At 42.1% G+C, this 17,291-nt stretch overlaps 1 protein-coding gene across 1 annotated transcript in view; it reads right to left on the bottom strand.

The window, feature by feature from the left end:
* Positions 1–17,291, bottom strand: part of CERKL (CERK like autophagy regulator) — a 139,501-nt gene that overhangs the window by 47,328 nt on the left and 74,882 nt on the right. Inside the window, exons 3-4 of the mRNA XM_075001786.1 lie at positions 15,536–15,667; positions 3,883–3,946 (exon numbers count right to left, since the gene is read on the bottom strand). Coding sequence (XP_074857887.1) covers positions 3,883–3,946; positions 15,536–15,667 — 196 coding nt within the window. The remainder of the gene's footprint in view (positions 1–3,882; positions 3,947–15,535; positions 15,668–17,291) is intronic.

The following is a 17,291-nucleotide window of genomic DNA, read 5'->3' as shown; positions in this document are numbered from 1 at the left end:
TGGGACTTTTCTGGTAGAGGTAAATAGAAGTTTGCTGGAGGGGTAGCTTCACCTTCAAGGTCTTCCTATTCTTAAAATCTTCCTCCAGGCCTAGCTCAGGGGCTTTGGCCAGCCAGGCTTTAGGGACTATCCAGTGGACTCTCTCTGAGAGACACTGGATGATTGTGACATGTGTAAGCCTATTGCCCAAGCATTGCAATAAGGCATGTGGGGTGCGGGGAAGAATGGATGCTGGGCTTACTCCATCAGTCCCATACCAAAACTGTGGGTTGGCTTGATGGAACAGGGGAGGATCCTTGTATTGTGACAGTAGGTCACGAATTCCTCCTGACAACTGTCAAACTTGTTTCCGGGTAGAGGCAGCATTGACTGGGGTATTGATAGAATACAGCTTGGTGCCAGGAATGATTCTTGGTGCCTGGGTGAGCTTGGTATTGGGGCCCAGGTACCATGTAATGGTGATTGCTGTTCTTCCCCTACCATCTGGTCTCCAGAGTATGAGTTCACATAGTACTCTGGGTTCACACTGTACCACCAAGTATCCATGATACTTTATCAGTACCAATGTTTGAGAGGCTGCAGAACACTCACTGGGGCGGGGGAACAAAAACAAAAAACCTCATGTGTTGCCATGGGCTCACACAGCACCTCAGAGAAGTGTTCATAGTACATTGTCAGTACTAACAGGTGGCAAGATGCAGAGCACACCGTAGATGGAAGTTTTGTCAGACCAGATGCCAAAAATTTCCTGAATGCCACTCATGTAGAGACCATATGGCAACTGTCTGTCTCATTACACCCTAACTGCCTCTGGCTTCTCAGGTGATATGCAGCCCTTGATGAAGAACAGCTGGGGTAGAGAACATGGTGCCCTGGGTGCAGGAGAATACACTCCATGGTACTTTTTTTTCCCCTCTCTGTTGTTGCAAAGGGCTGCAGATTCTGTCTCTCGCTCACTCGCTTTATTTTTCCTGGGTTCAGGGCTGTGGGGACACCTCCAGCTAGCCAATCACTCAGCGTCTGCTTTACTCTAGTGTGGGTGCTGTGGGCTGCAGGGTGGGCGGGGAGAGTAGTACCTCCCTCTGCCTGGCCAGTGACTCGGAGTTTGTTTTTGTTCTGCTGTCGGTGCAGAGGGCTACACTGGGGAAGTCCCCTCTGGTTGGCCAGTTCCTCAGAAACCACATTTTTAGGAGTCTTTTACAGAAGACGTCTACCCCGCTGAAGTTAAGGGCTCTGCGATGACCCACCCTATGATGGTCCTTCAGTGGAGGAGTCCACTACAGACTGAAGTACCCTCTCCATATGGAGTTTTAACTTCAACTTCCAGTTCCTGTGAGACTGCCCTTTTATCTGTGGCAGATGAGGCACTTTTTGTGAGGCTAAACCAAGTGCAGACACGGTGGGAGTGTCTGGCTGTTACAGGAAGACCCCTCTCAGAGCTGAGTAACTGCAACCATAAGGAATGCAAGAGAAAGATTTTCTTCTCTTTCTTTCCTTATCCTGAACAAGAAAACAACCAATTTTCTAAAAAAGCAGAGAAGCGAGGGTTGGGGCTAGGGGGAGGCCCAGACAGGAGAAGAAAGACGTTGCTCACCTTGTGCAGTAGCGATATTCTTTGTGCAATAACGATATTCTCCGAGATGTGTCCCTGTGAGTGCTCCACTCAGGTCTGTTACCAGCCCAGCTAGCCGCAAATAAGCTGTCATTACTACCAGTACCTTGGAGAATACCCTCGGTGCAGTAGAGAGGCCAAATGGAAGTACCATGTACTGGAAGGGCCCCCCCATAAATCTGATGTATTTCTTGCATAAAGCTATATGGAAATACATGTCCTGAAGATCAAGAGCTGCCAGCCAGTTGTGGTACTGCAGCTGTGAACCCTTTATCTTGCCATGAAGGAGGATAGGCGCACGTGCTAATGGAGTCAAGCATGGGGCTTTGTTAGACCTGCTAATTTGCCAGTAGCAGTGCTTGATGTTTGTACCAGCCATGCAATGGTTTTAGGTTTTCAAGCCACATTAGTCTTAGGCTTGCCCAGCTGTTTGGGCATTGAAGTCACGTCTTGCAACTTCTGGGGTGCGTTAGATGATAGCAGCCCTGGCTAGCTCTTGTCTGGAGCCCTCACAGGGAACAGAAGAGGCTTGGAGTTGTTGGTGAGAGAGATTCCCTTTTAGTATCTACATTTATATTCTCAGATTGTTTAGAAGTTGCAAAGCTTTCAGCAGCTGCATTATCTAACATCACTGTATGTATGGTATAAGTGGGATGCATATAAAAACAAAGAAATTAATGAGTGAAATGCTGGAGGTGAAATAGCTGCTTTATTGTGCATTAGGATTCTTATTTTCGTTCCATTTTGCACAGGAACCTGCATGTGGTTGTGGCATTGTGCCAGGTGTGCAAGGAAGAGTCTGTGGACTCCACAAGAGTTTTGGACCTTCAAAGGGGATGTCTTCCACCCTTGTCTGGTCCACCTTTGGGAAACCAGAAAGTTGGAGCCATGAGGCTCTCCTCATAACCACTTCCACTGCTAGGAAACATGTGGCAGAGTCAGCAGACTCGAGGGAGACCTGTATGGCTCTCCTTGCAATGAACGAGCTCTCATTAGTATTGGCTGTGAATTTCTCTCTTTTTTATGACCTGGAATGTATTCAATAAATGTAGACATTTGTTCAAATATGCAGTGCATATATTTTGCCAATAACGCTGTATAATTTGATATACGTAGCTGGAGGAATGCAGAAGAGAAGACCTTTCTACCCATGCCATCACATAGCTTCCCCTCCTTATCAGGAGGACTGGATTTAGTTAAAATCTGTTTCCTGGTTGGCAGCAGCAACAATGAAGGAATGAGGATGGGGGGGTGTAAAGAGGAACTCTGCAACCTTCAAGTTGATGTTTTCTGTCTGCCTTGCTGCCCAGTGGCAAAAATGATGGCTGGTGTTTGCCACATGTGTTTAGCGAGATCCATGAGGGCAACACCAGTTTTACTGACAACATGGCATGGAGTATGCTGGTGAGTTAATGTTGAGTATCAGGCTACACCATTAGTGCAATCTCTAGAGTGTCATAAGCCACCCTCGTATAAAGATATTGGAATAATCTGAAGTCATTGGCTGTAGAGGGAGATGGTGGCATCAGTGTGTCCTCAGAGAAGAAGAGTTGCAATCAAGTGTGTGATGAATCACAGGAGTCATCATCACTGAGGAACTGGTCTGACTCAGTTTGATGTTCAGACACATCCAAGAGGCACAGCTATATACCAGAGTCTGTTACCTTCTGGAAGAAATTATTCAGTCTCTGTGGTTGTTGACGCCTTGTATCATGCTGAAAATGCCAATAAGGACAGGATAAATTGGCATACTGCAGATGGCACCAAGCATCATAACCACATTTATTGTTTTTCAGGGCACTTTTGCCGATGAGGGGAAAAAACTTCCAGCACTGGTGCATGTAGTAAGTACATACCCCTAATACAGAACAGACATGAGCAAGAACATGAAGAATTTAAAATTACTAAGCTAATTTTTAAAACTAAAGAAATACACTACAGATACCAAGTTTAGAACAGAACTGATTTATTTGGTCCAAATATGTACCTGAAAACAACAGAATAAATTAAATGCAACCTAAAATTTTACCAGGAGGAATTCCATAAATTTACCAAAATTTTACTTATGTGAGTTTTCAAAAAGGCAATTCAAAGCACACTAGAGAACTCTTAGGGTATGACAGCAGGAACACAGTGCACAGTAGCTTAGTACAGGGTAGATTTATACCCCCAGTGTGTTATAAACTAAGTGCTTTTAAAGACAAACCATATGTGATGATTATTATTACATACCTCACTGTAAAAAGCAGAACTATTAATACCAAACTTACCCATCAAATATGTGGAGTTCGCATTCCTTAAGCAATGAAAGAGCATGTCCTTCATATTCAGTTACTATAAAAGATATTTTAATAGTTAAAATATTGAAAGTTTTAAAAACAACTTAGTACAGCTTACTGTCCCTCTAATGTTCATAATAGTTACTATGATCCTAGTAACTAATTTAGTTTTGCTTATATTTTGATCATTAAATGCATTAAAAGTATTAAATGCCTTCATATTTTACAACTTTATAAACAAAAGGGTCAAAATCATACTCTGTTACAGGAATTATCTGGTGGTATCTGATACATAGCCAGTTTTTAATTTAAAGCCCATGGTTTCAAATTAGTAGGATGACCAATGATCATTTACAGGGGTTAAAAGTTTCTGTGCACAGCTGACATATTATTGATAAAGTTTAAGCCTATCATCAGTTATAAGTAAATTATCTAAATACTAACCACAATCAAGTGACCATGCTAGAATATGCAAACTGCTTAAATGAAATTCTGGTCAAATATAAAATGAAATAAAATCAAATACCAGGGACAACAGAATATGACACAAGAAGCAAGGTGGCACAAGCACATATGAGGGTCTGTTAGCCTCTGGAAGAAACTAGTCTGTCTCTGTGGTTGTTGATGTCTTGTGTAGTACTGAAAATGCCAATAAGGACAGGATAAACTGGCATACTGCAGATGGCACCAAGCATCATAACCATATTTAGTGTTTTTCAGGGCACTTTTGCTGGCAGAGACAGCACAGCTGCGTCAACCAATCAAAGATTTTTTCCAACTGATATGACACTTGCAGAGAGATTTTTTGTGTAAGAATGTGCACCATCATATTCAACATTACATTAATTTTTCATGCTTGTCTGTCCCTGGTGCCAACACTGTTCAAGCTTTTTTCTCTAATTTTTCTAAATATTGTTAAAATTAATAGTTTTGGTATATAAATAATTATTCCATACCCAGAGTATTACCTACCCAACTTTATAATGTAATATTTCTACTAAACATTCAGATGTTGCTGATATGAACAGAAAGTTTCAAACTAAGTTCATTTATTATTTGTACTCTTCATATTTATATGAAATAATATAGAAAGCAATGTAGTTTTCAGTCATTCCTTACATATTAGAATACATTTATATATTAATTACACTAACAGAATGAACACCAGAGAACTTAATTCAGCATTGCTAATGAAATTCTATTGTAATAATTCCCTGTAACAATAAAAGTTAGGATAACTGGGGAGAATCTGAAACCGTGTCTTAGCTTGAAATAAAAGTTAGCGAACTACAATTTTGCTGCCAAAGCATATACTGTTGCATGAGCAAAAATAGGATTCTAGCAATATTAAAACACTGGTGCATTCAGTTTCTTTGTTCTTTCAGTTGGAAATGTAAATCCCCATGAACAATAAAAGTGACTAATATAACACCGTTGGCCAATACATTGCTTTTGGTGTAATGATGTAAAAAAAGACTAAAAAATTATATCATTAGTATTTTACTACAGTAAAAGTCCTCTCCTGCAATATTATTGATTTTGGGGCTAAACCAGACATTTTAAAATGAACACGGCAACTTTTACAAAACTTATTATGGCAATATTGGGGAAAAAATAAAAAGCGGTATGGTTTCTATGACAAATAGGTTACTTCTATTTTGATTTTGACTTGTTAAAATGTACTCAGAGGACTCAGTGTAATATACATCCATTTATGATTAATTCAATTCACAAAGAACTTACACATAACACATACAGCACATGCTTGACTTAATACATTCAACCCATCTCTTTCAGTCAAATACATGGATGAACAAAAAGACATGAATCACAGGCTGAAGAATGAGAAATTTTGGATTTTTGAACCCCTGAGGGAAATGAATTTCAGAGCAAAAGTCTCCTTCTAAGAACACAGTTCTATTTTCTCTCCAAGAGTTCAAACCAAGGAATAACATGCAAACCTGCTTTGCCAACTCTCCCAATAGTGCATAAGGAGATAACTAAGAGCTTAATCAAAGCAAAAGTAGCAGAGATATGTAGCACCTATTTTGAGTTCTTCTGGAAAAGGGATCAGATATCTGACATTTCCAGTAGCAATACAAGGACAAGACACAGAAGGGCTTTCCTAATGGATCCAACTTTAAATAGGAGACATAACCAAAGAATAAAGTCCCAGGACAGCACAGAGAAGCTTGTTTAAAGACCATACATGCAAAGTTGAGTTGGACAGAGAAAATATGTTCCGTTTCAGAATGAAAGTGAAAAATTCCAAAATTATTTGCAAATGTGAATGGACGAGATTTCTACAAACCAGAAAATTCCAAGGCAAAAATGTTTCATCTGAATTTTTGGCCTTATGGAAGTGGTTTAAGATTTAAAGAGAAAGCGTACCTAAAACAGAATACTATTAAGAAACAAAAGACCTACTCATAAGCAAATGATACACTTCTGAACACATTAATGGTCATGTGAGAGTAAGGTTCATTGAAAAAAAACCACCAAGAATGAATTTGACTAGACTAATCACTGGATCAGGCAGCAAAACTTGGATTTGGTGCTTGATGTCTCTCTGACATGCAGCTCTTATTTAAAAAATCACATAATCACAGCTACAGAAAGTTCTGAAAATATGTTCCCAATTTCATATCAATGAACCCATAGTTCTCTCTACCTTTCATCCTAAACCTCACACCTCTCATACAAAAGTCAAATTACATACACTAGATGTCAGAAGGCTGCTATCCTTTTACATAGACAGAACTTGGTCATTTTGAAAGTCACCAAGACTATTTTTATCCATCACCAAGAGGTTGAAGAGGCTGCCTTTTTCATCCTGTGAAGGAACTCTGTTGGATTTATCCCTAGCTTTCCAGGGTGCTGTGGACCATCCTGGTGAAATACGGGACAATGACTGCATCAGGGCCTGTTGTTGCTGATCCCTTGGTGCCAAAGGACAGCATGGCACTGTGTGCTGTTCTGGCACCAGGAGCAGTACTTGTGCAGTTGGCATCACCTGAGTGCTCGGCATGGCAGCCACTGCTTGGTCTGCCGGTGCCAGTGGTAGAGATCACACACACACCTGTGGCGTTGTCAATGCCGCTGAAGCAAGGATTGGAGCCACTTTATGCAAAGTGCAGCTTTTGTGGGAAGAGCATGAGACAACTTTAGGCTTTTGTATGCTTGATGTGCCTGGCTTACGTCCCATGTTCACCCTACAGAGAAGGGAGCCTGATGGGGAAGGCTTGGATGTGAGGGAGGCATAGGGTCGCAGCATTTAGAGAACTTCTTGAATCCCGGTGAGACAGACATAATGCATATCACAGGGCTTCTTATTCCCTCTTCTTCTTTCTCCTCCCCACATTGAAATAAACAGTCACTTCAATCTCACTAATAACTGCAGAAATTAACTCGGAATAAAAGAGTGGGAGTTCATGCTGCCCTGCTTGTGGCACAGTCTCAGCTTCCTGACTGGGGTTGCTGGGTAGCTGTTTCCTTTAAGGTGTCCAGCAGGGACCATAGAGCCCTTTCTGAGCTGGCCAAGAGTGTCTCCATCCTCCGGGGCGGCCGCCTCCTTGGCAGACTCCTTACTTTGAAGTAAGGACAGAAGAGCGTCTACACACACTTAACTTTAAAGTTAAACTTCGAAGTAAGCCACTATTCCATTCCTGGGAATGGAGTAGTGACTTTGAAGTTAGCCTCCCTTACTTGGAAGTTAACTTTGAAGTAAGGGAAGGTGTGTGTAGAGACACTGCATGCTACTTTGAAGTAGCAGCTTACTTTGAAGTCAACTTCGAAGTAAATTTGTAGTGTAGACACAGCCTAAGTAGACTACAGAAATAATGAAGAAATGACTAACTATAAACTTATATTTTCCTACTCTACAGGACTGAGGAGAGAGAGGTTGAGCTCTGTCTGTAGTGGAGGGCAGTGATGAAGGAACTAAGGAGAGCGGGGGCTGCGTACACAATTTCCAGTGATGCGACTGGCCTGCACTGCAATCACGCCCCTGCTATATGCTGCTAAGAAAAGTGTCTGATCCATGGTGCTGGAAGAGCCCAACACCTACTGTGGCGCCCCCACAGGGACATCACTCGAAGAAGAATGAAGGGTTCAAGAATAATCCCTACAATGAAGACAAAAACAAAAGACAGTAGGAAAATTGTCTTGGCCTTTCAGTATGTGGGACAGTTCAGAATGACATGTATAAATACTGCTTCCTTTGCCACAGAGGGATTACACTTGCTAATGTAGAGCAGCAGATTTACCACTGCTAATACTTACGATTTGGGGAGGGGACAGTAAAGACTTCTCACTAACTTTACTTATTTTACAATTAATAAAAAGGGTAAGTTTTCTGCTGTGTTGGACTCCCAGCCTTGCTGGTGCTTGGAGAAATATTGGGGGCCCTAAGGAGAAATATCCCTTCCACCCCTACACACACACACAAACTAAGAATAAATAAAGGGGCAGGGACTTGAGCTTGTTGCAGCTCTAAGAAACTATTCAACTGTTTAGTCTCCTTATGCCTAGTGTTGGCTTTGACCCTCAGTAACTACAAAATCACTATGTAATTTTATACAAGCCCTACCAACGTGCTGTTTTATGGTTTGCTCTGCACCTAAATGTTATAGCAATGTATCAGTTTTAAATGATTTGACAATATAATACTCACCTCTCCCAGAAAAGGCTGATCAAGAAAAAAAGTAATATAATGAAGTATCATACGTGTTACATTACAATTTACTCATTAACATGTATCACATTCTCAAGCATGTATGTGATATAGTGGCATAAAGGTTGAGTATCTCTCTCTCACACACGGGCACACACAAAGATTCCTAAACATACTATATATTACAACAGAAATTAGAATCAATGGCAATCTCTCGTGTGCTCCATAATATGTGGAAGAAAACAATTTCTAACATTAATATTTGTAAATAGCAAGACATGAAATATCCAGATTTCTAAGACAAGTACTGTATTATCATTTTCCACCAGCAACAATGTTGAATGCCTACAGGTATAAGTATTGCTAATTACTCCTTACTGTTCTGCTCGATACAGGAGAGCTCTAGAACCATTCTGAAAAGATTATTAAAATATTTTTTGTTTGGAGTGGTACAGAAAACCTACATAAAATAGTGATTTTTACTGTACTAACTACATTTTAGGCCACTTTAGAGATTCATATTCACTGTATGATACTTTTGAACAATGAGTCTGAATTTTTAATGACTGTATGTAGCTGTTAATTTATAATGAATGAAAACTGAATCCTCAGTACAGAGGATTCTTTGAAGATTTCAGAAAAAAGTATTTGTTCCAAATACCCACTATTATAATATGTATATGAACTAGGGCACACAGTAACCTTATCACCAGACAAAATCCTAAATCTTTATTTGTAAGGATATCGAAGTCACTATTAGTGAGGTACCTAAGCTTCTGAAAAGAATACAAGTGCAAACTACCATAATTTTTATTCTCAATTTAAAATATTTAAACTGTACAAATGTGTTTTTCTATATTAACACTTATGGAACTGTCATGCAATTTTTCTTGTTTGCCTGTAGGAGGAGTCTTAGGCAGCTAACAAACCTTGCAGTACCTTAGATATTTCCAAAGTAGAGCTGCCCACAGAATAATATGTAGAACATGTTTTTCAGTTAGTTTAGACAGCATTTAGTATTCAATAAACAGGAATTAATTTAAAACTGCTATTCTGCTAGTAAGAGAAACAGGTGGTTATTGTCATAACCACGGTGCATAGTTTAATTTCTTATTAACATATCTACAAAAGCTTTTGTATAAAATGTATTGGCAAATTATTTGGATTATAGAAAGAACTCCTTAAATTACTGTACAAACCATTTAATAGACTAATGATATGATCTTTTAAAAACGTACTCTCCCTGTTCCTGGCATTAAAACAAAAGCAACCGAGGCAGCAACCAGTTAGATGCAAGATGGCTAGTCTTACCTGAACACATTAAATGATTTAAAATATTTATATAGTGACTGTTTATGACTGTCATTCTTTAGCAATCTACAGCAGATTGCACAGATGTTTAAGTGATAACTTGAATTTACATAAAGCTGGTGATTTTTTCTTTAAAATTTGAAACTAAGAAAAGTCAAAATGCTATTAACTGACTCATTACCAGTATACAAGAAAATCAATTTCTAATCATCTGTGCATGTTTTGATGACTCACCTCCTATGTCTTTAATTGAGCTTACACTAAAGATAAAATTATTTTTAAAAACATACACAAATATTGAGACTAAGAGCCTACACAAACCCAACCACATTATTGTTCTGTTACAGTCTTTTGCCTAACTTTTGGGGCTGTTCCTACCCTTCTTACATGCATAGGCTCACATGTGGCTGCCAGAAAAGGCCATTTATTTGTATTCTGTTAGGTGTGGGGCATGACCTCATTTTGATTTGCTTTACCAAGAAAAGGACTGGGCCCCTTTACATTTTCAGAAAAAGATATTACTGTATAGAAATTCATTATTTTCCCTACACAACTTAAAAACTTTATCTAAGAACAACACCCCAGGATACAGCCTGCTTAATCAGACTACAGATGGGATTGAAATTCAGGAGACTGGGGAAGGAAATCTCTTCCACACATGAAGTATTTGCAAAGAAACTCAGAAGAAGGTACTTTCCATGTACCTAAAATCCCTTATGGGGCAAAGGAATGGGAAGATCAAGACAGCATCATGCCTCCCACCCCTTGTACTCTGTGGCAGAGTTGGCTCATACACAACAGGTACTCCTGGAGGAATTCTGCACCACTGCACATATACGTAATTAATGAGCCTCAAATATTTTTAATGTAGAAGGCAGAAAAAAATCATAGAATCATAGAATCCTAGGGCTTGAAGGGACCTTAGGAGGTCATCTATTCCCACCCCCTGCCTAAAGCAGGATCAACCCCAACTAAGTCATCCCAGCCAGGACTTTGTCAAGCCAGGACTTAAAAGCTGTTAGGGATTGAGATTTCAGCACCTCTCTATGTAAAGCATTCCACTGCTTCACCACTCTCCCTGGTGAAACAGTTTTTCCTAATATCCAACCTATATTTCTCCCACTGTAACTTCAGACCACTGGTCCTTGTTCTGCCATCCATCACTACTCAGAAAAGCCTTTCTCCATCCTGTTCAGAACCCCCTTCTGAAAGTTGAAGGCTGCTATCAAATTGTCCTTTACTCTTCTCTTCTACAAACTAAATAAACTCAAATCCCTCACCCTGTCCTCATAGGTCATGTCCTGCAGCCCCCTAATCATTTTCGTTGCCCACTCCAGTGCATCCACATCCTTTTTAAACTGAGGGGCCCAGAATCGCACACAACACTCCAGATATGGCCTCAAAAGTGCTGAATATTGGGGAATAATAACTTCTCTAGATCTGCTGGAAATGCTTCTCCTAATGCACCCCGATATGCCTTGGCTACAAGGGCCCACTGTAAACTCATATCCAGCCTCTCATCCACCACAGTCCCCTGGTTCTTTTCTTCTGCACTGCTATTTATGTAGTCAGTCACTGGCCTGTAACAATGCTTGGGATCCTTTTGTCCCAAGTGCAGGACACTGCAGTTGTCCTTGTTGAACCTCATCAGATTTCTTTTGGCCCAATTCTCCAATTTACCTATGTTACCCTGGGCCTTGTCCCTATCGTCCAACATATCCACCTCGCCCGCTAGCTTTGTATCATCTGCAAATGTGCTGATGGTGTAATCCATCCCCTCATCCAGGTCATTAATAACGATGTTGAACAATACTGGCCACAGAACCAATCCTTGGGGCACTTCACTTGAAACTGACTGCCAACCAGACACTGAGCCATTGAAATCAAGGGTCTGTATTTTACTGCTCACCTTTCTTCCTTTTGTCAAAATCCTGAAATCTACCATCTCACCCAGATTCAGCCCCACCATATCCCTGTGGAAGCTGGCCACCCCCGATAGCTACTGCTCCATTGAGAACCAGTTTGGCATGAAGAAGTCCACTGTCAGGGCTGTCCTCATGCAGGTAAGGTACACTCAGGCTGCAGGCCCTGCACAAAGGGGGGTTGTCCCTCCCAAGAGAGACCCTCACGGAGTGGGGTTGGGGTTGTGAGGGGTGGTGTGGTGGTCGGGATTCCATCCCATCCTCATACAGACCTACTGCCAAAGGAGCAGCCTCACAGCAGGGAGTGGCATGGGAGGCTTCAGGGGTCCCCCCCAGGGCCCAGGGGTTCCCTCCCCCAGTCCCTTACATGTGTTTGGTCCCCTCCCCTTGCAGGTCATTATGGCCACCAACACATTCCTGGTGTGGAGAGTCATCTGTCTCACAGACCTGCACATGGTCATGGCCAGGATTTGCTGCCCTGGGATTCCCCAACTGCCTCAGATGATCAATGGGACCCACATCCCAATCCATGCCCCAGACCACAGTGTAGCCAGGTTCACCAACCACAAGGAATAAACCTCTGTTGTGCTGCAGGCCCTGGTAGAGCAGGAGGGCAGGGGGCTGGGCCAGATGCCAGTGACAGTGTCTAAGCAGGACATCAGTTGGTCCCAGGCCCATGTCCGCCACTCCCAGTCACCCCACAGCCACTGCTCCAGGAGATTGGTGAGCCTCCAGAGGGCAGCCATGTGGGCCCTCACCATGGTGGGTGCCAGCTGGCTCCAGTTTCAGGATGGGGCTGGCTGGCCCTGGCAGGGAGTTGAAACTGGCCCAACCCTTGGATGGTAGAGCTGTAAAGAAGACAAGGAAGAGAGATGGCAAATCATTCATGCAACACTGCTCGCTTTGGTGTGTCTTGGGTCAGATCATCGCCTGTGTGGCTGGCCTGCTTCCAGCTGTGGCAGAAGCTGGCAGGCCCCTTCCTCACCACACCCTGGTTACTTATCAGAGGGTCCCTTGAAGAGGTATGGGGAGACCCTGCACATGGCCTGGCTGGTGGGACCCGAGTCCAGGGCAATCACCAGTGTGTCCTTGCTGGCCTTGGACCCAGTGTCTTCTTCCAGCTCTGGCTGGGACCCTGGCTGGTCCTCCTTGGCCATGTTGACAGCAGCGAGGGGGAGTCCTCACCCATCAGGAAGTTATGGAGCTCAACAATAGTAGGGGCAGATATGGGTCCTGCTCCCCACCATCTTGCAGTATCCAGGAGCCCTAGGTGTAACCCTGGGTCAGCTCCTTAACCTTTGCGCAGACTTGCTGCACTGTCTTGCTAGGGTGGCTCCTGGCCACCAGGGCAGTGTCCAGCCAGGTGTAGGCAGGGGCATTTTTCTTCTTTCCCCAAGGGTCCAAGAGGATCAGCTCCTCAGCCCAGAGGCTGAAGAGGTCCTGTAGCAAAGACTTGGTCCAGGATGGGGCATGGCATTTTGTGCCCTGCAGGGGAGGGCTCCTGGGACCCCTCCTGTAGCTCCCTGGAGGGTCCCAGGGGTGTTGCAAGGCTGCTGACTTTCAGCCGTGAGATGCCAATGCACTCTGAAGAGTGGCTGTGGAGTGTCGGCAGAAGCAGCATGCTGCTGTCACACTCTCAGCTTCCTGCCACAGGGTTTCTGGGGTCCCTGCAGCATTAAGAATGGCCACAGGCAGGGAGCATAGAGCTGTGATTGCTGTGGACAGTGTGACTCCCAGGGGCAGCTGGCCAGTACCATGGAGGACTTACATGTCAACAGAAGGCCATCCTGAAGCATCCACACTTGCTTTCTGTCGACAGATTCTGTCGAGAAAGGCATTCTACCTCCTGGCGGAACAGCAGAATGCTGTCTACCCAAAGGGCTGCATTCTGTTGATTTACTATTGACAGAAAGCATTTTTAGGGTGGATGCTCTGCGAGTTTTGTTGGCAAAACTCTCTAGTTTTGATATACCTTGGGAGAACAGATGGAATGGGGTTGCTGGGAGGTCAGATGGAGCCCATAAGGGCTAGTGGTAGAGGCCAGAGCGGAAGAGACTAAATGGGAGTAGAGGCACAGGGGTAAAGTGGGAAGGGAAGTACAGGGCCACATGGGGACTGGGTATCTGAATGAGGGTGGAGGGACATGTGAATGGGGTAGATGTGCCTGCCCAAATGAGAGAAGTAAGGGATCAGCCAGAGTATGCATGGGCGAAGCTCCCTAACAGTTCCTTCCAATCCTCATACAAAACAAAAAGAAGAAACCCAAAACCAAAACTGACACCTGTTCCATGCTCTTCCCACACGCACTCATCAGCCCCCCAAGTTTCCTCCCAGCTATTATTTTCCTCTCCCTTCAGCTCCTCCATTATCCCTGACTCTGCCATGACTTGACTTAATTCTCAGGGATGTAAGAAATATGGTTGGGTATTGTAGTTTAAATAAATTAGTATTTAGAATTCTGTACTAATGTGCCTAGTAAGGGTTGATTTATCGAAAAACAATTTTCTGGATATTTTTTGCTACAAACATATATCCTGACGAGTATTTTGAAGTAAGTGACCAAAAACAACTGAAACTGGTGTGATTATATTGTATAATTTTGACAAATATGCAGAATTGTGCAGATTTTTAAAACATTCTGCACAGAATTTTTAAATTTTTAGCACAGAATTCTCTCAGAAGTAAACATGATTGCAGGCTATGTGAGATGCTTGAAATGTTCTTCTCTTTATCCCCTAGCATCGCACACTCATGAGGCTACAGAAGAGGGTAATAAATTTGCTCCTTTGTCTATAGAAAGGCATTTGTACCTTCTGCATGGGAATAAAAACAGTAAAAACACAGGATTTTTTTTTTAAACTTTTACTGCAATGAATTAAAACCACCACCACAACTTGGAAGAGCCAGACCATAAATTCCTACATTTTCTTGTGGTTTCAGATAATTCTGATTCATGCAATCCTTAATGCACTGGTGTCAATCATCAGCAGAAACCTTTAATTAGACGGCAGCTTTGTAAATTTCCAACAAATTTACATCTGTTCAGCTGTTCTGGTTTAATATAACTAGCAAGGATCCAAATTAAAGCAAGAACAGCCTTCTGAAAGGAAAGGATTACATAGAAAGTTTTATAACTCAAGAATAGTCCACAGATAAGAAACATACATCAGACCAATGTGAGGTTCAACATTTCCTTTTGAAATAACTCAAACCCCAATGTAAAAAACCACACTAAATGTAAAACATTCCAAAAGTAGAAAAGCTATAAATAATAAAATATAGTCAACAAATAATTGAATTGCTAAAACTAAAGCAATTTACTAAAATGAAAGCAAGTGGGTAATACAGTAGGGTCTCACCATTCGCAAGTGCCACATTCGCAAATTCAATTAATTGCGAGTGGCCTTGCTTTCCCGGGGCTCTGGGGCTGGGGGCGCTGGAAGCTGCTGTGACTTCCCTGGGGCTGGGAATGCAGGCAGCTACCTTGGCTTCCCCAGGACAGGGAACACCAGCAGCTGCCGCTTCCTGCCCCCGCCCCCCATACATGGAAATGAACATTCGTGAGGGTTCTGAACCCAGAACCCTTGCAAATGTTGAGACCCAACTGTACTACATTTAATTTAGTTCTCAATGACTTACTTGCACATAAAGCCTTACATTATTAGTAAACTCAGATTGTGGTTGCTTAAGTATCAGTTTATTGAAAAAAAGATTAAATAATGTTTTAAAAACAATTTACCTGTTACATCTGTTTTGATATCTGCAAGCTTAAAGAGAGGTGCAACTTGTTCATTATAAATATGAGTAGCTTCCCTTTTATGGCTGCTTGGGTTAACAAATACTTTTAGGGACTTTGGTCTGTTTGTAAAACCTGAAAAAAAGAACAAAAGGTTTCAAGACAAACACCATTTCAGTACTTTTACAGGTGAATCAAACTTTTAACCAAACATCCTGGAGAATACTGGAGAAGCTTTACTTTAAAAAAAATTAATATGTTAATAAATATTGTTTACTGGGTTTGAGAGTATTAATTACAATAAACCTAGTGGCCCTTCTGTCTTCCTGAATGAGTGTGCTCATTATCATAATCCGACACTTAATCCTGTGGGCACAGAAGTTCTTACCTGCTCATTAGTCTACAGCCAAAAATAACCAGTAGGAATAAGTATTTTTACATCTGACAAAGCGTGAAATTGCCCATGAAAGCCTTATGATCCAAAATATCTGTTAGTCGATAAGGTATCACAAGATTTCTCATTTTTTCAAGAAGAACACGTTATAAAAGCTTAATTACTGGCAATTTCAGTGTGAGGAAAATATATTTCATTGAAAATAATTAACTTTTCCAAGTATCAAACCTTGGAAAATTCTAGGAATAAAAAATAGCAGTGCTAATCCATTTATCTTGACAACAGTGAACTAAAGGACTAAAAGTCACCGAGGGGTAGTCATGTTAGTCTGTATTATCACAGAACAAAAAAGCAGTCATGTAGCACTTTAAAAACTAAGAAAATAATTTATTAAGTGATGAGCTTTCATGGGACAGACCCACTTCTTCCGATCTGGAAATAGTACTGAAGGTAAACTGGCATGATGAATATAAAAGAGAGAGAGAAAAAAATGAAATTAAAACTAACAAATCAGCTACATAGGACAGAAAGGGGGGTTAAGGGTGGGGAGGAAGGGGAAGAAAATTACTCACTGCATGTGTCTGTTAAGTGACTTGCCTGAGATCACTACGAATATCAAAGATAGGGAAGCTGTCTTTGTAATGCATAAGGTAATTGCTCTCTCCGTTAAGACCAAGCGCAGCGTTGAATTTGACCATAAATTCCAGTTCAGATGTCTCCCTTTGTAATCTGGTGTTAAAGTCTGTTTTAGGATGCAGATTCTCAGGTCCTTAATACCATAGTATTAAAGCCTATGCCATTGAAATGCTCACTGACAGGTTTATGTGTATTCAGATTCCTAATGTCTGATTTGTGTCCATTCATTCTTTGGATAAGGGATTGTCCAGTCTGTCTAATATACATAGCAGAGGGGTATTGGTGGCACATGATGGCATATATAACTTTAGCAGAGGTACAGGAATATGAGCCCTGATCATGTAAGAGATGTAGTTAGGTCCAATGAGGGCTTCTCCAGAGTAAATATGTAGACAGAGCTGGCAAAGGGGTTTTTTGAGAGGAAAAGTTCCAGAATTAGCATTTCTGTGATATGGCCTGTGGCTCCTAGCGAGAATTTTCCTGAGGTTAGGTGGTTGTCCATAGTGCTTTTTTTTTTTCCTAGAAAAAAAAGGTGGCAGAACTCAAGCCCCAAACTGCCCCCCTTCGTCCCAATGCCCAACCATGAGGGGCCCAAGCCACCCTCCCACTGGCTTAGCTGCCCCCTGTTGGGGCCCTAACAGCCTTATGCAGGGCCCAAGCTGCCCCCCCAGGTGTTCCCTAACCACTCCCCAGGGGGCCCCACACTGTCCCCAGGCAGCTTAACTGCCC

Source organism: Carettochelys insculpta, chromosome 8 (assembly GCF_033958435.1).
Source record: "Carettochelys insculpta isolate YL-2023 chromosome 8, ASM3395843v1, whole genome shotgun sequence".
NCBI lineage: Eukaryota > Metazoa > Chordata > Testudines > Carettochelyidae > Carettochelys > Carettochelys insculpta.
Note: the sequence above shows the minus strand (reverse complement) of the source record. Positions and strands in the feature narration are given on the sequence as shown.